Here is a 25,047-nt window from a genome sequence, read left to right on the forward strand (position 1 = left end):
ATTGTCTCAAGGCTTAAAAATCATTCTTTAACCTGTCTCCTCCACTTCATCTACACTGATTGAAGTGGATTTAACAAGTGACATCAATAAGGGATCATAGCTTTCACCTGGATTCACCTGGTCAGTCTATGTCATGGAAAGAGCAGGTGTTCCATTTGGTACACTCAGTGTATATAATGACATAAACATAGTACTAGCCCTAGGACATCTATCCAGCCATGTACCCAGGCTGTACCCAAACCGAGGGAGACAAATAACTTCAAATGCCTTGCCGATGCCATTTCTGAGCTGTCCAGCTTGAGTATCTCACTGGAGTATCCCACGGAAGTTAATTGTCATGGTCGAATCCTTGGAAACACACACACACACACAGAGTGAGAGAGGGGTCAGAGGGAGAGAGGGTGAGTGTTTAAGAGAAAGAAAGGGGGAGGGGAGAGAAAGAAAACATAATATATCCTCTTTAACTCACTCACACAATAATGTGGAAATGTTGAGGAATTGTACAGATGTCGTCTCTTAGCTGGGATTCCTCTGTATGACTGTTCCCATGAGCCTTGTGGGCTGACACACTGTGCAGGGCTCTGCATGGAAGACTGGGCGATCTTAGAGGCATGGAAAAACACTCCCTCTCTCTCTTTTTCTGTCTTTCTTTCTCCCTCTTTCTCTCCCTCCCTCCTTCCATCCCTCCCTTCTTCCGTCCCTCACTCTTGGTCTGGGGCAAAGTCTGGGCCAACTCTCGACAAATAGCATGTCAAATTACTGGGCAATGGTTTTTTCTCTGTAACTGACACTTTTTCAAGAGGATTGCTCTGTCTCTTAGAAGCTCTCTGGATTATTTTTAGATTGGGTTGTAAACTTGAGTTTGTTTTTGACAGGATCATTTGGTCTGATTTCCATAGGTAGAGGAGAAATGACTTTTAATAAAGAATAGTAAAGATAAGTAAAGTAAAGAGGTTGATTATAGGAGTTCCTGCCGCCTGTTGCCGACCCCTGGCCTAGATTTTGTCCATTGCATGTGGTCTGTATGTATTGCCAATCACTGATTGCTTGTGTTTTCTAAGCAATTAACATAATATATGTCAATAACAGAACATCTTGATCCAATTTCTGGAACAAACAACCTCATGACCAAACCCCCAATGCTTAGTGTGTCTCTTGTCTTTGGGTCATATGTGCTGAGTCTTGAATAAAAGGGAACAGTTTGTCCCAAGGCTCGACAATGAGGAGCCCTTCAGGTTTTCTAGTGGGACATTTCTATCTAGGTCAGGTTGAACCATAACCCTTTCTATCTAGGTCAGGTTGAACCCTAACCCTTTCTATCTAGATTAGGTTGCACAAAGATACCGGAGTCCCACAGTAAATGCGAGAGGAGGTTTCTCTGCAAAATTGACTTTTTCTCTATTTCTCTCTACCTTGCTCTTGCTCTCTTATTTCTTTCTTAATCTCTCCCTCGTTCTCTCTGTCTCTCTTTCTCTCTTTCCATCCCTCTCTCTCTCCGCACCCACTGCCCACACTGTGTGATACTGTGTAAAACACAGCACTTTAGCCCGCAGCTAAGCAGTGCACTTTTCACCAGCAGGCCAAAATGGAAAGAGGCTAATGCAGGAGCCAATATGGCAGCCGTTAAGCGGTTGAGCCAAGAAGACTCCTGGTTTCCTGGTTTTAGCTGTGTCAGAGAGAAACTGTGGTTGAGGTACAGCATAGTTCTTGTTTGGCGCATGTCCAGCGCCACATGAGGGTCATGCTGTTTGGCTCAGCTTGGCTCAGTGTTAAAGGATACTCTTCCTGTCGCTCCATAGTGAAGGATGAGGTTGCATGAAATGGGTGTGAAATTCCAACTATGGTAATATATGATACATTGACTTTGGTTATAAAATGCTTAAAAGTTAGTGGTTGGTGGCAGTGGCTTGGTAAAGTAAGTAATTTAGCAATTTGGATGAACTATCACTGTAAGTGGTGACTTCAGGGCGGTGTGTATTTCTTTCCTTTTTATGGGTAAGGGTAGGATAGAGAAAGGATTCTACATCTGAATTTAATTGTACCTTGAGCAGTTCTCAATCTTGTCTGGTATCAGTCTAACCTTATTGTCACTGTTGAGCAATATGACTGGTCTCCAGTTGACTCGTTATGGTGTATGGATTACTGTACATTCAGACAGCTCAATGTTTGGCCAGATGTTTGTCTGGAACTCTGGACAGGACATTTTCCATCATCTCCGGAAATGTTACAGGTAGTAAAGGATCATCTACAGAAGACCCAGAACTCCTACAATGATATTGTAGACGCATAAGCTGAATTTCAGTCAGTGACGCATTTTTAGGTCAGATGGCTGTCGAAGGCTTGTTTGACTTTGAAAGTGCATACTTCCTATAAATTGGAGAAAAATATTTGTGGAAATATCCGATGTTAAGAGGACTGATTCACGAGGAACTGCTCTGGAAATAGCTTGAGATAAACAGCTGGTTGGTTTTATAGGGTCAGTCCAGCTTGTGTAACTGTGTAGCAGTGGAGGAAGGATAGGGTGGGTGAATCGAACTATGAAGAAGAACTGATTTTAAGTGGTTTCGCCGACTCATACACATTTTCGAGTCATACTATAATTAATGCATTCTAATTCTATGGTCATACTATGACTATGGGGACTTTCCTTGTGAAAAGGGGGAGGGGTGTGAGCACAACACACCTATTGATTACTCCATCACCATCACACACACACACATACCCTTCAACCTCCACACACACCCAGTCAACGATGTCATCGTTCACCCAAACAGTACATTTTACGGCCCATTTTAAGGCATGAGGCTTCCACTCGCATCCTCTCATCAGACCTCTTCATGCTTTAATCAGGGCAGCCATAACACGTGTGGCTGGGGAGGTCGGCCTCAATCTAATACCACACCACACATGGGAAAGGGAAGGTCTTTACTGTTTATGTGCCTGGTTGGCAGACACCCTTCAACCACACTCTAGTTTCTGACGTCGTGGGTAAAGACGTCAGAACATCTATTCAACATTCAACAGAACAACATTCAACATCTATTCCACGTTGGTTCAACATAATTTAATTGAAATGATGTGGAAACAACGCTGATTCAACCAGTGTGTGCCCAGTGGGAGGTATCCAAAACAAGTGTCGAAATTAACCTGATGAAGCTACAGGCAACTGCCAAAATAAAGGAAACACCGAGATAAAGTGTCTTAATAGGGTGTTGAGCCACAATGAGCCAGAACAGCTTCAATGCACCTTGGCATAGATTCTACAAGTGTCTGGTACACTGTTGGAGGGATGCGACGCCATTATTCCATAACATATTCCATAATTTGGTGTTTTGTTGATGGTGGTGGAAAGGCGTCGCTCCAGAATCTCCAGTGTACAGTTGGGTTGAGCTCTGATGACTAAGACATGGAATATGGTTTAAATAATTTTCATGATCATCAAACACTTCAGTGAAACACTCGTTCCCTGCGGATGGGGGCATTGTCATCCTATGGGGCATAGCCATGGTGTCCAAAATGATGGCCTGCCCAGCATTTTTATACATGACCCTAAGTATGATGGGATGTTAATTAATTGCTTAATTAACTCAGGAATCACAGCTGTGTGGAAGTACCTGCTTTCAATATACTTTGTATCCTTAATTCAATTGAGTGTTTCCATTATTTTGGCAATTACCTGTACTGTACATGTGTTGTTCCTTTATGCACCTTACAATGAAATAAATGAAATAGAATGAAGCTAAGGCTGGTTGTCTTCTTTAGTGTGATGTTCTTTACTTTACACCTAGTTGGATACCTAGTTGGATACCTAGTTAGATACCTAGTTGGATACCTAGTTGGATAGATAGTTGGATAGATAGTTGGATAGATAGTTGGATACCTAGTTGGATACCTAGTTAGATACCTAGTTGGATAGATAGTTGGATAGACAGTTGCATACCTAGTTAGATACCTAGTTGGATACCTAGTTGGATAGATAGTTGGATACTTAGTTGGATACTTAGTTGGACACCTAGTTGGATACTTTGTTGGATACCTAGTTGGATATCTAGTTGGATAGATAGTTGGATACTTAGTTGGATACTTAGTTGGATACCTAGTTGGATACCTAGTTGGATACTTTGTTGGATACCTAGTTGGATACCTAGTTGGATACCTAGTTGGATAGATAGTTGGATACGTAGTTGGATAGATAGTTGGATACCTAGTTGGATACCTAGTTGGATACCTAGTTGGATAAATAATTGGATACCTAGTTGGATAGATAGTTGGATACCTAGTTGGATACTTTGTTGGATACCTAGTTGGATAGATAGTTGGATACTTAGTTGGATACTTAGTTGGATACCTAGTTGGATACCTAGTTGGATACTTTGTTGGATACCTAGTTGGATACCTAGTTGGATAGATAATTGGATACCTAGTTGGATAGATAATTGGATACCTAGTTAGATAGATAATTGGATACCTAGCTGGATAGATAGTTGGATACCTAGCTGGATAGATAGTTGGATACCTAGTTGGATAGATAGTTGGATACCTAGTTGGATAGATAGTTGGATACCTAACTGAATAGATAGTTGGATACCTAGTTGGATAGATAATTGGATACCTAGCTGGATAGATAGTTGGATACTTAGTTGGATAGATAGTTGGATACTTAGTTAGATACCTAGTTGGATAGATAGTTGGATAGATAGTTGGATACTTAGTTGGATAGATAGTTGGATACTTAGTTAGATACCTAGTTGGATACCTAGTTGGATGGATAGTTGGATACTTAGTTGGATACTTAGTTGGACACCTAGTTGGATACTTTGTTGGATACCTAGTTGGATATCTAGTTGGATAGATAGTTGGATACTTAGTTGGATACCTAGTTGGATACCTAGTTGGATACTTTGTTGGATACCTAGTTGGATACCTAGTTGGATACCTAGTTGGATAGATAGTTGGATACGTAGTTGGATAGATAGTTGGATACCTAGTTGGATACCTAGTTGGATACCTAGTTGGATAAATAATTGGATACCTAGTTGGATAGATAGTTGGATACCTAGTTGGATACTTTGTTGGATACCTAGTTGGATACCTAGTTGGATAGATAGTTGGATACTTAGTTGGATACTTAGTTGGATACCTAGTTGGATACCTAGTTGGATACTTTGTTGGATACTTAGTTGGATACCTAGTTGGATACCTAGTTGGATACTTTGTTGGATACCTAGTTGGATACCTAGTTGGATAGATAATTGGATACCTAGTTGGATAGATAATTGGATACCTAGTTAGATAGATAATTGGATACCTAGCTGGATAGATAGTTGGATACCTAGCTGGATAGATAGTTGGATACCTAGTTGGATAGATAGTTGGATACCTAGTTGGATAGATAGTTGGATACCTAACTGAATAGATAGTTGGATACCTAGTTGGATAGATAATTGGATACCAAGCTGGATAGATAGTTGGATACTTAGTTGGATAGATAGTTGGATACTTAGTTAGATACCTAGTTGGATAGATAGTTGGATAGATAGTTGGATACTTAGTTGGATAGATAGTTGGATACTTAGTTAGATACCTAGTTGGATACCTAGTTGGATGGATAGTTGGATACTTAGTTGGATACTTAGTTGGACACCTAGTTGGATACTTTGTTGGATACCTAGTTGGATATCTAGTTGGATAGATAGTTGGATACTTAGTTGGATACCTAGTTGGATACCTAGTTGGATACTTTGTTGGATACCTAGTTGGATACCTAGTTGGATACCTAGTTGGATAGATAGTTGGATACGTAGTTGGATAGATAGTTGGATACCTAGTTGCATACCTAGTTGGATACCTAGTTGGATAAATAATTGGATACCTAGTTGGATAGATAGTTGGATACCTAGTTGGATACTTTGTTGGATACCTAGTTGGATACCTAGTTGGATAGATAGTTGGATACCTAGTTGGATAGATAGTTGGATACTTAGTTGGATACTTAGTTGGATACCTAGTTGGATACCTAGTTGGATACTTTGTTGGATACCTAGTTGGATACCTAGTTGGATAGATAGTTGGATACGTAGTTGGATACCTAGTTGGATAGATAATTGGATACCTAGTTGGATAGATAATTGGATACCTAGTTGGATAGATAATTGGATACCTAGCTGGATAGATAGTTGGATACCTAACTGAATAGATAGTTGGATACTTAGTTAGATACCTAGTTGGATAGATAGTTGGATAGATAGTTGGATACTTAGTTGGATAGATAGTTGGATACTTAGTTAGATACCTAGTTGGATACCTAGTTGGATAGATAGTTGGATACTTAGTTGGATACTTAGTTGGACACCTAGTTGGATACTTTGTTGGATACCTAGTTGGATATCTAGTTGGATACCTAGTTGGATACTTAGTTGGATACTTAGTTGGATACCTAGTTGGATACCTAGTTGGATACTTTGTTGGATACCTAGTTGGATACCTAGTTGGATACCTAGTTGGATAGATAGTTGGATACGTAGTTGGATAGATAGTTGGATACCTAGTTGGATACCTAGTTGGATACCTAGTTGGATAAATAATTGGATACCTAGTTGGATAGATAGTTGGATACCTAGTTGGATACTTTGTTGGATACCTAGTTGGATACCTAGTTGGATAGATAGTTGGATACTTAGTTGGATACTTAGTTGGATACCTAGTTGGATACCTAGTTGGATACTTTGTTGGATACCTAGTTGGATAGATAGTTGGATATGTAGTTGGATACCTAGTTGGATAGATAATTGGATACCTAGTTGGATAGATAATTGGATACCTAGTTGGATAGATAATTGGATACCTAGCTGGATAGATAGTTGGATACCTAGTTGGATAGATAATTGGATACCTAGTTGGATAGATAATTGGATACCTAGCTGGATAGATAGTTGGATACCTAGTTGGATAGATAATTGGATACCTAGCTGGATAGATAGTTGGATACCTAGTTGGATAGATAGTTGGATACCTAGTTTGATACCTAGTTGGATAGATAGTTGCATATCTAGTTTTATAGATAGTTGGATACATAGTTGGATAGATATTTGGAAAAGAGTTGGATAGATAGTTGGATACCTAGTTGGATACTTAGTTGGATTGATAGTTGGATACCTGGTTGGATACTTAGTTGGATACCGAGTTGGATACCGAGTTGGATACTGAGTTGGATACTGAGTTGGATACTGAGTTGGATAGCGAGTTGGATACTTAGTTAGATACATCATTGGATACCTAGTTGGATACATAATTGATTAACTAGTTGGATAGATAGTTGTATACTTATTTTGATACCTAGTTGGATACCTAGTTTGATAGATAGTTGGATAGATTGTTGGAAACCTAATTGGATAGATAGTTGGATACCTAGCTGGATAGATAGTTGGATAGATAGTTGGATACGTAGTTGGATATATAGTTGGATACCTAGTTGGATAGATAGTTGGATACCTAGCTGGAAAGATAATTGGATACCTAGCTGGATAGATAGTTGGATACCTAGTTGGATAGATAGTTGGATACCTAGTTGGATAGATAGTTGGATACCTAACTGAATAGATAGTTGGATACCTAGTTGGATAGATAGTTGGATACCTAGTTGGATAGATAGTTGGATACCTAGTTGGATAGATAGTTGGATACATGGTTAGATACCTAGTTGGATCTCTAGTTGGATAAATAATTAGATACAGTGGGGCAAAAAAGTATTTAGTCAGCCACCAATTATGCAAGTTCTCCCACTTAAAAAGATGAGAGAGGCCTGTAATTTTCTTCATAGGTACACTTCACCTATGACAGACAAAATGAGAAAGAAAATCCAGAAAATCATATTGTAGGATTATTAATGAATTTATTAGCAAATTATGGTGGAAAATAAGTATTTGGTCACCTACAAACAAGCAAGATTTCTGTCTCTCACAGACCTGTAACTTCTTCTTTAAGAGGCTCCTCTGTCCTCCACTCGTTACCTGTAGTAATGGCACCTGTTTGAACTTGTTATCAGTATAAAAGACACCTGTCCACAACCTCAAACAGTCACACTCCAAACTCCACTATGGCCAAGACCAAAGAGCTGTCAAAGGACACAGAAACAAAATTGTAGACCTGCACCAGGCTGGGAAGACTGAATCTGTAATAGGTAAGCAGCTTGGTTTGAAGAAATCAACTGTGGGAGCAATTATTAGGTAATGGAAGACACACAAGACCACTGATAATCTCCCTCGATCTGGGGCTCCACGCAAGATCTCACCCTGTGGGGTCAAAATGATCACAAGAACGGTGAGCAAAAATCCCAGAACCACACGGGGGGACCTAGTGAATGATCTGCAGAGAGCTGGGACCAAAGTAACAAAGCCTACCATCAGTAACACACTACGCCGCCAGGGACTCAAATCCTGCAGTGCCAGACATGTCCCCCTGCTTAAGCCAGTACATGTCCAGGCCCGTCTGAAGTTTGTGTCACACCCTGGTCAAAGTATTTTGTGTTTATCTTTATTTATTTGGTCAGGCCAGGGTGTGGCATGGGTTTGTGTATGTGGTGTTATGTATGGGGATTGTAGCTAGTGGGGTGTTCTAGCTAAGTCTATGGCTGTCTGAAGTGGTTCTCAATCAGAGGCAGGTGTTTATCGTTGTCTCTGATTGGGAACCATATTTAGGCAGCCATATTCTTTGAGTTTGTCGTGGGTGATTGTCCTTAGTGTCCTGATGTCATTGTTCTGTGTTAGGTTACACGAGTATAGGCTGTTTCGGTTTTCGTTAAGTTTATTGTTTTGATAGTGTTTGTGTTTAGTGTGTTACTTCATTAAACATGGATTGCAATAGACACGCCGCATTTTGGTCCGACTCTCCTTCTCACCAAGAAAACCGTTACAGAATCACCCACCACAAAGGGACCAAGCAGCGTGTCAACAGGCAGGAACAGCCCAAAGTGGAGTACAGTATGGACTATACTTCTTGGGAGGAGATAGACAGGTGGGCGGTCGACCCAGGGAGAGTGCCGGAGCCCGCCTGGGATTCGATGGAGCAGTGCGCGGAAGGATATAGGAGAATGGAGTTTGCGAAGCAAGCAAGGCGGCGTGGACGGAGGCCCCATAGTCAGCCCCAAAAATTTCTTGGGGGGGGGCTCAGGGAGAGTGTGGCAGAGTCAGGAGCCAGACCTGAGCCAACTCTCCCTGTTTATCGTGAGGAGCCAAGGAGGAGACCAGAACCAGAGCCGGTGTTGGAGGTGAGCGAAACAGAGACTGTGAAGGAGTTAATGGGGAAATTGGAGGAGAGAGAAATGAGGGAGTTGCTGTGTTGGTGTTTTAAACATGGAATTCGCCCGACGGAGCGTGTCGGGGATTTGATGGCACCTGGGTCAGCGCTCCATACTCGTCCTGAGGTGCGTGTTAGTCGGCTGGTGAAGATGGTGCCAGTCTCACGTACCAGGCCTCCTGTGCACCTCCCTAGCCTTGCACGTCCTGTGCCAGCACCGCTCTCAAGATCTCCAGTACGCCTTCACGGTCTAACCCATCCTGTGCCACCTCCACACCCCAGCCCTCCGGTAGCAGCTCCCCGCACCAGGCTTCCTGTGCGTGTCCTCGGCCCAGTACCACCAGTGCCAGCACCACGCATCAGGCCTACAGTGCGCCTCGCCTGTCCAGCGCTGTCGGAGCCCTCCTCCTCTCCAGCGCTGTCGGAGTCTCCCGCCTGTTTAGCGCTGTTAGAGCCTTCCTTCTCTACAGCGCTGCCGGAGTCTCCCGCCTGTTCAGAACTGCCAGTTAGCATAGAGCTGCCAGTTAGCATAGAGCTGCCAGTTAGCATAGAGCTGCCAGTTAGCATAGAGCTGCCAGTTAGCATAGAGCTGCCAGTTAGCATAGAGCTGCCAGTTAGCATAGAGCTGCCAGTTAGCATAGAGCTGCCAGTCTGCAAGGAGCCGCCAGAGCTGCCTGTCTGCAGGATGCCGCCAAAGCTGCCAGTCTGCAAGGAGCCGCCAGAGCTGCCAGTCTGCAAGGAGCCGCCAGAGCTGCCAGTCTGCAAGGAGCCGCCAGAGCTGCCAGTCTGCAAGGAGCCGCCAGGGCCGCCAGTCAGCATGGCGCAGCCAGGGCCGCCAGTCAGCATGGAGCAGCCAGGGCCGCCAGTCAGCATGGAGCAGCCAGGGCCGCCAGTCAGCATGGAGCAGCCAGGACCGCCAGTCAGCATGGAGCAGCCAGTCAGCATGGAGCAGCCAGAGCAGCCAGTCAGCATGGAGCAGCCAGAGCTGCCAGTCAGCATGGAGCAGCCAGTCAGCATGGAGCAGCCAGAGCTGCCAGTCAGCATGGAGCAGCCAGTCAGCATGGAGCAGCCAGAGCTGCCAGTCAGCATGGAGCAGCCAGAGCTGCCAGTCGACCAGACTCTTCCAGATCTGCCAGTCGACCAGACTCTCCCAGATCTGCCAGTCGACCAGACTCTTCCAGATCTGCCAGTCGACCAGACTCTTCCAGATCTGCCAGTCGACCAGACTCTTCCAGATCTGCCAGTCGACCAGACTCTTCCAGATCTGCCAGTCGACCAGACTCTTCCAGATCTGCCAGTCAGCCAGGATCTGCCAGTCAGCCAGGATCTGCCAGTCAGCCAGGATCTGCCAGTCAGCCAGGATCTGCCGAAACCACCAGCCAGCCAGGATCTGGTAGATTCATCAACCTGCCTGAGCTTCCTCTCACTCCTGAGCTTCCTCTCACTCCTGAGCTTCCTCTCACTCCTGAGCTTCCCCTCAGTCCTGAGCTGCCTCAGTCCCGAGCTGCCCCTCAGTCCCGATCTGCTCCTCAGTCCAGTGGGGTTCTGGGTGAGGACTACTAGGCCATGGTCGGCGGCGAGGGTGGACTATCCAGGGACGCGAGGAGAAGGGACTAAGACATTGATTGAGTGGGGTCCACGTCCCGCGCCGGAGCCGCCACCATGGACAGACGCCCACCCGGACCCTCCCTATTGTTTTGAGGTGCGTTCGGGAGTCCGCACCTTAGGGGGGGGGTTCTGTCACACCCTGGTCAAAGTATTTTGTGTTTATCTTTATTTATTTGGTCAGGCCAGGGTGTGGCATGGGTTTGTGTATGTGGTGTTATGTATGGGGATTGTAGCTAGTGGGGTGTTCTAGCTAAGTCTATGGCTGTCTGAAGTGGTTCTCAATCAGAGGCAGGTGTTTATCGTTGTCTCTGATTGGGAACCATATTTAGGCAGCCATATTCTTTGAGTTTGTCGTGGGTGATTGTCCTTAGTGTCCTGATGTCATTGTTCTGTGTTAGGTTACACGAGTATAGGCTGTTTCGGTTTTCGTTAAGTTTATTGTTTTGATAGTGTTTGTGTTTAGTGTGTTACTTCATTAAACATGGATTGCAATAGACACGCCGCATTTTGGTCCGACTCTCCTTCTCACCAAGAAAACCGTTACAGTTTGCTAGAGAGCATTTTGGATGATCCAGAAGAAGATTGGGAGAATGTCATATGGTCAGATGAAACCAAAATATAACTTTTTGGTAAAAACTCAACTCGTCGTGTTTGGAGGACAAAGAATGCTGAGTTGCATCCAAAGAACACCATACCTACTGTGAAGCATGGGGGTGGAAACATCATGCTTTGGGGCTTTTTTCTGCAAAGGGACCAGGACGACTGATCCGTGTAAAGGAAAGAATGAATGGGGCCATGTATCGTGAGATTTTGAGTGAAAACCGAAAGAGTGGCTTCGTAAGAAGCATTTCAAGGTCCTGGAGTGGCCTAGCCAGTCTCCAGATCTCAACCCCATAGAAAATCTTTGGAGGGAGTTGAAAGTCCGTGTTGCCCAGCAACAGCCCCAAAACATCACTGCTCTAGAGGAGATCAGCATGGAGGAATGGGCCAAAATACCAGCAACAGTGTGTGAAAACCTTGTGAAGACTTTCAGAAAACGTTTGACCTCTGTCAATGCCAACAAAGGGTATATAACAAAGTATTGAGATAAACTTTTGTTATTGACCAAATACTTAATACTACAATTTGATTTTCTGGATTTTTTTTTCTCATTTTGTCTGTCATAGTTGAAGTGTACCTATGATGAAAATTACAGGCCTCTCTTATCTTTTTAAGTGGGAGAACTTGCACAATTGGTGGCTGACTAAATACTTTTTTGCCTCACTGTACCTAGTTGGATACCAAGTTCGTTATGTAGTTGGACACCTAGTTGGATAACACGTTGGATAGATAGGAGTTTTTTTTGCCAGCACCAGCACCTGGATCTAGACACACTGCTGTACATTGAGTTTTTACTTAGTTTTTGCACTGTGATTTAAAGATTTTAATGACAGGAGTAACTACTGACCACTTGCTGTCTATCTTTGTTTGGGCTTACTAGTACTGATGCCTGTCTTTAAGATTGTCCCGCTCTCAACTCTAAACTCTGTCGGTCTCCACACCGCTAAAGAGAGGCCTCTTTCTCTGAGACTAAGTTCTGAGTTTATACAGTGCATTTCTAATGAAGGGTTTGCCAGTGAAAGTAAACCTGTGTTCTCTCATATTTCCCCCAAGTCATTACCAGACCCCTTAGGGCAACCATGAGGGCAGTACCCTAACATTAACCCAACCATGAGAGCAGTACCATAACCCTAACCCAACCATGAGTGCAGTACCCTAACCCTAACCCTACCATAAGGGAAGTTCCCTTACGAGTACTGCCGTAATCGTAGAAACATAGAAACGTGTTTCACAGAAGATGAAAGACAACTAGAATAAACATGTGGTTACAGAGAGAATGTGAGTTTCCTCCAGTTCAGCAGAGAACCTACGTTTGAGAGGCGTGTTCATTTGGCACCAAACAGAAGAAAACAGACTGAAACAGGGAGGCATTACCTGGACTTGTCCAATGAGAAATTATTATTTTTGTTTTCTGTTGCTATGGTGCTCGCTAATGAACAGGACCCTGTTGAAACAGATAAAAGGAGTGCCGGGTCCACGCTAAAGATGTGTGACTCCACTCAGCTACTCAGATTTTTAATAGGAGTGGTCTTGAGTGTGGAAGGCTGGTAGGATCCCCCTTCCCCACAGATGGTTAACTTCCTGGGTTAATAGTGAAACACGACCTAAAGTTAGCAACCTCAACACTCATTTGGAGACAGTATGTTTGTTTTGGTCAAGTGACTTAACGTAGAGACATCGATGAAGCGCAGGGTTTCGTTTGACCCAGATGTTTACAATAGCTTTGGCTGAGGTGATTGTTGGTGAAGTGCTCCTCCAGCACAGCTGCCTGTCCAAAACTGAAAACAGGTGTGTGCCTGAAATAAATCGTAGTAATGCACAACTGGCAAGGAGAGATGATTGACCTCAATGTGAGGTAATAAATCAAAACAAGCTCTGATTAAATCAGCTTGAGGAACAGGTTGTGGATGGCTGGTGGTTTCTGGCTTTGTTTTGTGGTCTCTTAGCAGTCAACTCATTTTCGATGTATTTGAATACCTCAATAACCTGGATATTAGGAGCTTTTGGAGATTTTAAAGTCCTATATTTACAGTATGTTCTGAGCATTCTTCTAAAATACATACTTACAAACTATCATACTCACTTACTGAATACAACGCTAAAATCAGCCCTTTTTTATATCTCCTAGTTTAAATCTTACATTCTCTCTCTTATTTCTCTCTCAGCGTGTGACAGCAACCACTGGGGTCCCCACTGCAGTAACCGCTGCCAGTGTCAGAACAGTGCACTGTGTAACCCCATCACGGGCGCCTGTATCTGCCAGCCCGGGTACAGGGGCTGGCGCTGCGAAGCGGTCTGCGAGGCGGGCACCTATGGCAACGGGTGCCAACAGAAGTGCCTGTGCCAAAATGGAGCAGCGTGCCACCACGTGACCGGGGAGTGCAAGTGTTCACCCGGATACACCGGTGCCTTGTGAGTCATCAGAGACACGCACACATGCACGCACTCGGAAATATTAAAAAAACACAAACACACACTATGTACACTACCAGTCAAAAGGGTTTTTCTTTATTTGTACTATTTTCTACATTGTAGAAATCAAAACTATGAAATAACACATATGGAATTATGTAGTAACCAAAAAAGTGTATATAATATTTTATATTTGAGATTCTTCAAATAGCCACAGTCTTGAAGGAGTTCCCACATATGCTGAGCACTTTTTGGCTGCTTTTCCTTCACTCTGCGGTCTGACTCATCCCAAACCATCTCGATTTGGTTGAGGTCGGGGGATTGCGTAGGCCAGGTCATCTGATGCAGCACTCCATCACTCTCCTTGGTCAAATAGCCTTTACACAGCCTAAAGGCCTGAGTCACAGTCTCCTCTGAACAGTTGATGTTCAGATGTGTCTGTTACTTGAACTCTGTAAAGCAATTATTTGGGCTGCAATTTCTGAGGCTGGTAACTCTAATGAACTTATCCTCTGCAGCAGAGGTCTTCCTTTCCTGTGGCGGTCCTCATGAGAGAGAGTTTCATCATAGCGCTTGATGGTTTTTGTGACTGCACTTAAAGGAAATTTCAGAGAGTGGACTGGCATTTCTCTTTGCTTATTCTCTTTGCCATCATATGGATTTGGTATTTTACCAAATAGGGCTATCTTCTGTATACCACCACCCCACCCCCCTTGTCACAAGACATTTGATTGTCTCAAACGCATTAAGAAGGAAAGAATCTCCACAAATTAACTTTTAAGAAATGTTAATTGAAATGCATTCCAGGTGACTACCTCATGAAGATGGTTGAGAGAATGCCAAGAGGATGCAAAGCTGTCACCAAGGCAAAGGGTGGCTATTTGTGTAACGCTCGTCGTCGGTGGAAGGAAGAGTGGCCCAAAGCTCAGCGTGGAAAGTGTTCATGATATTTATTTACAAGAAACACTCAAACAAAAATAACACATCCGAAAGCGAACAGTTCCGTCAGGCACAGACACTAAACAGAAAATAACACCCCACAAAACCCAAAGGGAAAATCACAACTTATATATGATCCCCAATCAGAGACAACGATAGACAGCTGCCTCTGATTGGGAACCACACTCGGCAAAACAACAAAGAAATAGAAAACATAGATTTTCCCACCCGAGTCACACCCTGACCTAACCAAACATAGAGAATAAATAAGGGTCTCTAAGGTCAGGGTGTGACAATTTGAACAATCTCAAATATATGTTTAACACTTTTTGGTTACTACATGATTCCATTTGTGTTATTTCAAAGTGAAAACATCAAAACTATTAGTCTACAATGTAGAAAATAGTAAAAATAAAGAAAAACCCTTGAATGAGTAGGTGTTCTAAAACTTATGACCGGTAGGGTACGTGAACCTGCTAGTTTCTGACAACGGTGGCTAGGGTGCTTCAAGACAAAAAAGGGTTTGAAAGAGATGTTCTTGTGAAAGACATAATTTCAGAATTTGTATTATAATTAATTAATCAGTCCCTTTTTGTTTCTGACTCTGTCATTTCTTTAAGTCTGTAAGGATAGATTTCATGTTTCTCCTCTTGTCCTATAGTTGTGAGGACCTGTGCCCACCAGGGAAGCATGGACAGCAGTGTGAGGAGAGATGCCCTTGCCAGAATGGAGGAGTGTGCCACCATGTCACTGGAGAGTGCTCCTGCCCCGCTGGATGGATGGTAATACACACACATAAATTATGTTTGATAGTCTCATGCATTACTGTATGTTATCATATTGACATTTACAGTAATATAACGTCATAATATAATGGTACTGCAAGGAGTCGATAGCTACGACACCATGTACATCACAGGAGGTTGGTGGCAAATGAATTGGGGAGGACGGCTCATAATAATGGCTGGAGCAGAATCAGTGGAATGGTATCAAATACATAAAAAACATGGTTTCTATGTGTTTTATTCCATTCGCTCCGTTCCAGCCATTATTATGAGCCGTCCTCCCCTCAGCTGCCTCCACATTGTGCATATCCTCTTTTTGCATCATATGTATTGATATGTGTTATGGGATATTGATATAATGGCCTACATATTGTATTTACTCTGGGATGTTGATATTGTGCTGACACATTCAATGTTCTGTGTGTGTTTAGGGTACAGTGTGTGGCCAGCCGTGTCCGGAGGGGCGCTTCGGGAGGAACTGTTCCCAGGAGTGTCAGTGTCACAACGGGGGGATGTGTGTATCCTCCAGCGGACAGTGTCTGTGCAGTCCAGGCTACACCGGAGAACGGTAAGACAGGCTGGACCAGGCCAAACCAAACTGAGCCATGCCAAACTATGACATGACAGGCTTTTTTTTCTTGATTTCTTGATTTCTTATTTTATTTCACATTGTAAGAAAGTTAAGGTAAAATAACAAACACAAACCCTGGATTGAGAAATCACCCTCCCCTTCACCTCCCCCAAAAGGCAAGAAATAGAATAAACATTCTTTTGACATGACATTACACTAAATGGCTCCAATTCAGTCAAACTCAGTAAAACAGTTTGTCTAGGATCCACTCTTTTGCCAGGTCAGTGTCATTCTAGTCGAGTCCTGTGGTCAAGAAAAACTCCTAACCCTAGCCTAGTCCATGGATATCTGTTCATGCCTATTTCCCAATTTTTGCAAAGCAGAATATACTTGAAATTCAGGCAACAGGCTATCACATACAACTATAATGTCATAAACAAACACTGCAGAAGTAATCCCTTGGTTGTATACATTAGTCAGCGATGGCTGAATTGGAATTCAATGGTGAGTGTCATCTTTGACCTATATTAAGTCTATATATGTTAGTGGGACTATAGCATACCATCTGTTGCTACTGTAGCGGTCCCATTGATCCCTCCAGACCAATAACAAGGTCAGGGAGAGAGAGAGAGCGAGACGGAGAGAGAGAGAGCAGCAGGCAAGGCCAAGCAATTAACTAGTGATGCCAACTGTACCTAATAGGGCTTGGAAAAATCTAAATACCCACTGGACAAATGTGGTGCACATGTTATCCCAGCAACCTAACAGTAATATTGTCCGTCTTTAGCAATTAGGGTCAAATCAAGTACAAACAGTATGACATGAAGGAATAAAGTAGTCTAGGTTGCTCTTATCTCAAACATACCTGTGATGTAATGTAATTTGATATTGGATCATCAGATATGATACATTTATTATCAGGACTTCCAATTTTATATATTAACCTGATACATGAGATTTAAAAATAATAATATACACTACCGTTCAAAAGTTTGGGGTCACTTCGAAATGTCCTTGTTTTCGGGAAGAAAATCTCATTTTGTTGTCCATTAAAATAACATCAAATTGAACAGAAATACAGTGCAAACATTGTTAATGTTGTAAATGACTATTGTAGCTGGAAACGGCTGATTTTGTTATTGAATGTCTACATAGGCGTACAGAGGCCCATTATCAGCAACCATCACTCCTGTGTTCCAATGGCACGTTGTGTTAGCTAATCGAAGTTTATAATTTTAAAAGGCTAATTGGTCATTAGAAAACCCTTTTGCAATTATGTTAGCACAGCTGAAAACTGTTGTCTGATTAAAGAATAAATAAAAAACTGGCCTTCTTTAGACTAGTTGAGTATCTGGAGCATCAGCATTTGTGGGTTCGATTACAGGCTCAAAATGGCCAGAAACAAAGAACTTTCACCTGAAACTTGTCAGTCTATTCTTGTTCTGAGAAATTAAGGCTATTCCATGTGAGAAATTGCCAAGAAACTGAAGATCTCGTACAACGCTGTGTACTACTCCCTTCACAGAACAGTGCAAAATGGCACTAACCAGAATAGAAAGAGGAGTGGGAGGCCCCGGTGCACAACTGAGCAAGAGGACAAGTACATTAGAGTGTCTAGTTTGAGAAACAGACGCCTCACAAGTCCTCAACTGGCAGCTTCACAAAACAACCCACAAAACACCAGTCTCAAAGTCAACAGTGAAGAGGTGACTCCGTGATGGTGGCCTTCTAGGCAAAGATGCAAAGAAAAAGGCATATCTCAGACTGGCCAATAAAAGAAAAGATTAAGATGGGCAAAATAACACATACACTGGACAGTGGATGGACAGATACATTTAAGTTTGAGGTGTTCGGATAACAAAGAAGAACATTTGTGAGACGCAGAAAAAATGAAGGAGCAGCTTGACCGTATGGGGAGGTGAAATTTCTTCAGATTACCTCAACAAATTGACAACTAGAATGCCAAAGGTATGCAAGGCTGTAATTGCTGCAAATGGAGGATTCTTTGACGAAAGCCAAGTTTGAAGGATACAATTATTATTTCAATTAAGAATCATTATTTATAACCTTGTCAACGTCTTGACTGTATTTCCTATTAATTTTGCAACTCATTTCATGTATGTTTTCATGGTAAACAAGTACATTTCTAAGTGACCCCAAACTTTTGAACGGTAGTGTATATACTGTATATATGCACTAATCCATATCAAGTGGGGATTCTGTGTGGCTCAGTTGGTAGAGCAAGAAGCTTGAAATTCCAGCATTGTGGGTTCAATTCACATTGGGGACCAGTACAGTAAAAATTTTACAAAAAAAGCCACCCAATACTGTAAGTATGTATGTATTCGATAGTTTTTTTCCTCATCAATCTACACACAATACCCCAAAGTGATGAAGCAAATACAGATTTTTATAAATGTAAAAAATGTTTTAAAAAAAATTAAAAACTTGAAATGTCACATTTACATAAGTTTTCAGGCCCTTTTCTCAGTACTTTGTTGAAGCACCTTTGGCAGCGATTACAGCCACGAGTCTTCTTGGGTATTACGCTACAAGCTTGTCACACCTGTATTTGGGGAATTTCTCCCATTCATGGGGAGCGTCGCTGCACAGCCATTTTCAGATATTCGATTGGGTTCAAGGCCAGACTCTGGCTGGGCCACATTCAGAGACTTGTCCCAAAGCCACTCCGGGTTGTCTTGGCTGTGAGCTTAGGGTCGTTATCCTGTTGGAAGGTGAACCTTCGCCCCATTTTGAGGTCCTGAGTGCATTGGAGCAGGTTTTCATCAAGAATCTCTTCATCTTTCCCTCGATCATGCCTAGTCTCCCATTCCCTGCTGCTGACACCACCATGCTTCATCATACAGATGGTGCCAGGTTTTCTCCAGACATGACGCTTGGCATTCAGGCCAAAGAGTTAAATCTTGGTTTCATCAGACCAGAGAATCTTGTTTCTCATGGTCAGAGAGTTCTCCAAGCAGGTTGTCATGTGGTTGTCATGTGCATTTTACTGAGGAGTGGCTTCCGTCTGGCCGCTCTACCATAAAGGCCTGATTGGTGGAGTGCTGCAGAGATGGTTGTCCTTCTAGAAGGTTATCCAATCTCACAGAAGAACTCTGGAGCACTGTCAGAGTGACCATCGGGTTCTTGGTCACCTCCCTGTCCAAAGGTCATTCTCCCCCGATTGCTCAGTCTGGCCGGGAGGCCAGCTCTAGGAAGAGTCTTGGTGGTTCCAAACTTCTTCCATTTCGGAATGATATCGGCGTGATATCGGTGTTCTTGGGGACCTTCAATACTGCAAAACTGTTTTGGTACCCTTCCCCAGATCTGTGCCTCGACACAATCCTGTCTGGGAGCTCTAAGGACAATTCCTACAATCTCATGGCTTGTTTTTGCTCTGACATGCACTGACAACTGTGGGACCTTATATAGACAGGTGGGTGCCTTTCCAAATCATGTCCAATCAATTGAATTTAGCACAGGTGGACTCCGATCAAGTTGTAGATACATCTTAAGGATGATCAATGGAAACAGGATGCACTTGAGCTCAATTTTGAGTCTTATTGTCATGTATTGTCATGTTGTGTCTTGTTTCTGTCCTTTCCCTTCACCCTGTCTCCCTCTGCTGGTCGTTATTAGGTTACCTTTTCTCCCCCTCTTTCCCCCAGCTGTTCCTTGTCTCCTCCTAACTACCTCGTCACCCCTTTTCCCACCTGTTCCCTTTTTCCCTCTGATTAGTCCTCTATATCTCTCTCTGTTTTTGTTCCTGTCTTTGTCGGATTCTCGTTTGTGTTACTCATGCCTGAACCAGACTATCGTCGTGTTTGCTGCAACCTTGTCCTGTCCTGTCGGAATCTGCCTGTTCATCTAACCTTGTCCTGTCCTGTCGGAATCTGCCTGTCCATCTGAGCCTACGTGTGTTTCGTCATTAAAGTAACTCTGTTTTGTTAATTCGCTTTTGGGTCCTCATTCACGCACCTTAACAGAAGAATCCGACCAAGAATGGACCCAGCGACTTCGGATCCTCTCCACTCTGCCGTCGAGATCCAGGGAGCGATGCTAGGCAGACACGAGCAGGAATTGTCTGCTGCTCGACATGCCGTTGAGACCCTGGCCACCCAAGTCTCCAACCTCACAGAACAGGTTCACCATCTCCGCCTCGATCCACCGGCCACTTCCAGGGCTTTCGAATCTCCGGAGCCCAGAATCAATAACCCGCCGTGTTACTCTGGGGAGCCCACTGAATGCCGCTCGTTCCTCACCCAGTGTGATATTGTGTTTTCTCTCCAGCCCAACACTTACTCCAGGAGCACTGCTCGTGTCGCCTACGTCATATCTCTCCTTACTGGACGGGCTCGTGAGTGGGGCACGGCAATCTGGGAGGCAAGGGCTGAGTGTACTAACCAGTATCAGGACTTTAAGGAGGAGATGATACGGGTTTTTGATCGATCTGTTTTTGGGGAGGAGGCTTCCAGGGCCCTGTCTTCCCTATGTCAAGGTAATCAATCCATAACAGACTACTCTATTGAGTTTCGCACTCTTGCTGCCTCCAGTGGCTGGAACGAGCCGGCTTTGCTCGCTCGTTTTCTGGAGGGTCTCCGCGCAGAGGTAAAGGATGAGATTCTCTCCCGGGAGGTTCCTTCCAGCGTGGATTCCTTGATTGAACTCGCTATTCGCATTGAGCGACGGGTTGATCTTCGTCACCGAGCTCGTGGAAAGGAGCTCGCGTTCTCCGTTGCCCCCCTCTCCGCATCACTACCATCTTCCTCTGCCGGCTCGGGTGCTGAGCCTATGCAGCTGGGAGGTATCCGCATCTCGACTAAGGAGAGGGAACGGAGAATCACCAACCGCCTCTGTCTCTATTGCGGTTCTGCTGGTCATTTTGTCACTTCATGTCCAGTAAAAGCCAGAGCTCATCAGTAAGCGGAGGGCTACTGGTGAGCGCTACTACTCCTGTCTCTCCTTCAAGATCCTGCACTACCTTGTCGGTCCATCTACGCTGGACCGGTTCGTCAGCTTCCTGCAGTGCCTTAATAGACTCTGGGGCGGAGGGCTGTTTTATGGACGAGACCTGGGCTCGGGAACATGACATTCCTCTCAGACAGTTAAGGGAGCCCACGGCCTTGTTCGCCTTGGATGGTAGTCCTCTCCCCAGGATTCAGCGTGAGACGCTACCTTTAACCCTCACTGTCTCTGGTAATCATAGCGAAACCATTTCTTTTTTAATTTTTCGTTCACCTTTTACACCTGTTGTTTTGGGCCATCCCTGGCTAGTTTGTCATAATCCTTCTATTAATTGGTCTAGTAATTCTATCCTCTCCTGGAACGTCTCTTGTCATGTGAAATGTTTAATGTCTGCTATCCCTCCTGTTTCCTCTGTCTCTTCTTCACAGGAGGAGCCTGGTGATTTGACAGGGGTGCCGGAGGAATATCACGATCTGCGCACGGTGTTCAGTCGGTCCAGGGCCACCTCTCTTCCTCCACACCGGTCGTATGATTGTAGTATTGATCTCCTTCCGGGAACCACTCCCCCCCGGGGTAGACTATACTCTCTGTCGGCTCCCGAACGTAAGGCTCTCGAAGATTATTTGTCTGTAGCTCTTGCCGCCGGTACCATAGTCCCCTCCTCCTCTCCCGCCGGAGCGGGGTTTTTTTTTGTTAAGAAGAAGGACGGGTCCCTGCGCCCCTGCATAGATTATCGAGGGCTGAATGACATAACAGTGAAGAATCGTTATCCGCTTCCTCTTATGTCTTCAGCCTTCGAGATCCTGCAGGGAGCCAGGTTTTTCACTAAGTTGGACCTTCGTAACGCTTACCATCTCGTGCGCATCAGGGAGGGGGACGAGTGGAAGACGGCGTTTAACACTCCGTTAGGGCACTTTGAATACCGGGTTCTTCCTTTCGGCCTCGCTAACGCTCCAGCTGTCTTTCAGGCATTAGTCAATGATGTCCTGAGAGACATGCTGAACATCTTTGTTTTCGTTTACCTTGACGATATCCTGATTTTTTCACCGTCACTCCAGATTCATGTTCAGCACGTTCGACGTGTCCTCCAGCGCCTTTTAGAGAATTGTCTTTTTGTGAAGGCTGAGAAGTGCACTTTTCATGCCTCCTCCGTCACATTTCTCGGTTCTGTTATTTCCGCTGAAGGCATTAAGATGGATCCCGCTAAGGTCCAGGCTGTCATTGATTGGCCCGTCCCTAAGTCACGCGTCGAGCTGCAGCGCTTTCTCGGCTTCGCGAACTTCTATCGTCGTTTCATCCGTAATTTCGGTCAGGTGGCAGCTCCTCTCACAGCCCTTACTTCTGTCAAGACGTGCTTTAAGTGGTCCGTTTCCGCCCAGGGAGCTTTTGATCTCCTCAAGAATCGTTTTACATCCGCTCCTATCCTTGTTACACCTGACGTCTCTAGACAGTTCGTGGTCGAGGTTGACGCGTCAGAGGTGGGCGTGGGAGCCATTCTTTCTCAGCGCTCCCTCTCTGACGACAAGGTCCACCCTTGCGCGTATTTTTCTCATCGCCTGTCGCCGTCGGAACGTAACTATGATGTGGGAAACCGCGAACTGCTCGCCATCCGCTTAGCCCTAGGCGAATGGCGACAGTGGTTGGAGGGGGCGACCGTTCCTTTTGTCGTTTGGACTGACCATAGGAACCTTGAGTACATCCGTTCTGCCAAACGACTTAATGCGCGTCAGGCGCGCTGGGCGCTGTTTTTCGCTCGTTTCGAGTTCGTGATTTCTTATCGTCCGGGCTCTAAGAACACCAAGCCTGATGCTTTATCTCGTCTCTTCAGTTCTTCAGTAGCCTCCACTGACCCCGAGGGGATTCTCCCTGAGGGGCGTGTTGTCGGGTTGACTGTCTGGGGAATTGAGAGGCAGGTAAAGCAAGCACTCACTCAAACTCCGTCGCCGCGCGCTTGTCCCAGGAACCTTCTTTTCGTTCCCGTTCCTACTCGTCTGGCCGTTCTTCAGTGGGCTCACTCTGCCAAGTTAGCCGGCCACCCTGGCGTTCGGGGTACGCTTGCTTCCATTCGCCAGCGTTTTTGGTGGCCCACCCGGGAGCATGACACGCGTCGCTTCGTGGCTGCTTGTTCGGTCTGCGCGCAGACTAAGTCCGGTAACTCCCCTCCTGCCGGCCGTCTCAGGCCGCTTCCCATTCCCTCTCGACCGTGGTCTCACATCGCCTTAGATTTTGTCACCGGACTGCCTTCGTCAGCGGGGAAGACTGTTATTCTTACGGTTGTCGACAGGTTCTCTAAGGCGGCTCATTTTATTCCCCTTGCTAAGCTTCCTTCTGCTAAAGAGACGGCACAAATCATCATCGAGAATGTTTTCAGAATTCATGGCCTTCCGTCAGACGTCGTTTCGGACAGAGGTCCGCAATTCACGTCTCAATTTTGGAGGGAGTTTTGCCGTTTGATTGGGGCTTCCCTCAGTCTCTCTTCCGGCTTTCACCCCCAGTCTAACGGTCAAGCAGAACGGGCCAATCAGACTATTGGTCGCATCTTACGCAGTCTTTCTTTTCGCAACCATGCGTCTCGGTCAGAACAGCTCCCCTGGGCAGAATACGCCCACAACTCGCTTCCTTCGTCTGCGACCGGGCTATCTCCTTTTCAGAGTAGCCTCGGGTACCAGCCTCCGCTGTTCTCATCTCAGTTCGCCGAGTCCAGCGTTCCCTCCGCTCAGGCTTTTGTCCAACGTTGCGAGCGCACCTGGAAGAGGGTCAGGTCTGCACTTTGCCGTTATAGGGCGCAGACTGTGAGGGCTGCTAATAAGCGTAGAACTAAGAGTCCTAGATATTGTCGCGGTCAGAGAGTTTGGCTCTCCACTCAGAACCTTCCCCTTAAGACCGCTTCTCGCAAGTTGACCCCGCGGTTCATTGGTCCGTTCCGTATTTCCCAGATCATCAATCCTGTCGCAGTTCGACTTCTTCTTCCGCGATATCTTCGTCGCGTCCACCCGGTCTTCCATGTCTCCTGTGTCAAGCCCGTTCTTCGCGCCCCCGCTCGTCTTCCCCCCCCCCCCCCCCATCCTTGTCGAGGGCGCACCCATCTACATGGTCCGTAGGATTTTGGACATGCGTCCTCGGGGCCGTGGTCATCAGTACCTAGTAGATTGGGAGGGGTACGGTCCTGAGGAGAGGAGTTGGGTTCCCTCTCGGGACGTGCTGGACCGTGCGCTGATCGATGATTTCCTCCGTTGCCGCCAGGTTTCCTCCTCGAGTGCGCCAGGAGGCGCTCGGTGAGTGGGGGGGTACTGTCATGTATTGTCATGTTGTGTCTTGTTTCTGTCCTTTCCCTTCACCCTGTCTCCCTCTGCTGGTCGTTATTAGGTTACCTTTTCTCCCCCTCTTTCCCCCAGCTGTTCCTTGTCTCCTCCTAACTACCTCGTCACCCCTTTTCCCACCTGTTCCCTTTTTCCCTCTGATTAGTCCTCTATATCTCTCTCTGTTTTTGTTCCTGTCTTTGTCGGATTCTCGTTTGTGTTACTCATGCCTGAACCAGACTATCGTCGTGTTTGCTGCAACCTTGTCCTGTCCTGTCGGAATCTGCCTGTTCATCTAACCTTGTCCTGTCCTGTCGGAATCTGCCTGTCCATCTGAGCCTACGTGTGTTTCGTCATTAAAGTAACTCTGTTTTGTTAATTCGCTTTTGGGTCCTCATTCACGCACCTTAACACTTATAGCAAAGAGTCTGAATAGTTTTGTAAATAAGGTATTTCTGTTATTTATTTTTAATACATTTGCAAAAAATTCTAGAAACCTATTTTTGCTTTGTCATTATGGGGTATTTTGTGTGAGGGAAAACAAAATAATTTAATCAATTTAATCCAATAAGGC

At 45.0% G+C, this 25,047-nt stretch overlaps 1 protein-coding gene across 4 annotated transcripts in view; it reads left to right on the top strand.

The window, feature by feature from the left end:
* megf10 (multiple EGF-like-domains 10) overlaps positions 1 to 25,047 on the top strand; it is a 104,437-nt gene that overhangs the window by 42,960 nt on the left and 36,430 nt on the right. For all 4 annotated transcript variants that reach the window (XM_021601689.3, XM_036976788.2, XM_021601691.3 and 1 more), the window contains exons 6-8: positions 13,668 to 13,914; positions 15,515 to 15,635; positions 16,070 to 16,206. In XM_021601689.3, the coding sequence (XP_021457364.3) occupies positions 13,668 to 13,914; positions 15,515 to 15,635; positions 16,070 to 16,206 (505 nt within the window). The remainder of the gene's footprint in view (positions 1 to 13,667; positions 13,915 to 15,514; positions 15,636 to 16,069; positions 16,207 to 25,047) is intronic.

The sequence above is a fragment of the Oncorhynchus mykiss genome, chromosome 5, assembly GCF_057628025.1.
Source record: "Oncorhynchus mykiss isolate SJ-2025 chromosome 5, ASM5762802v1, whole genome shotgun sequence".
Taxonomy (NCBI): Eukaryota; Metazoa; Chordata; class Actinopteri; order Salmoniformes; family Salmonidae; genus Oncorhynchus; species Oncorhynchus mykiss.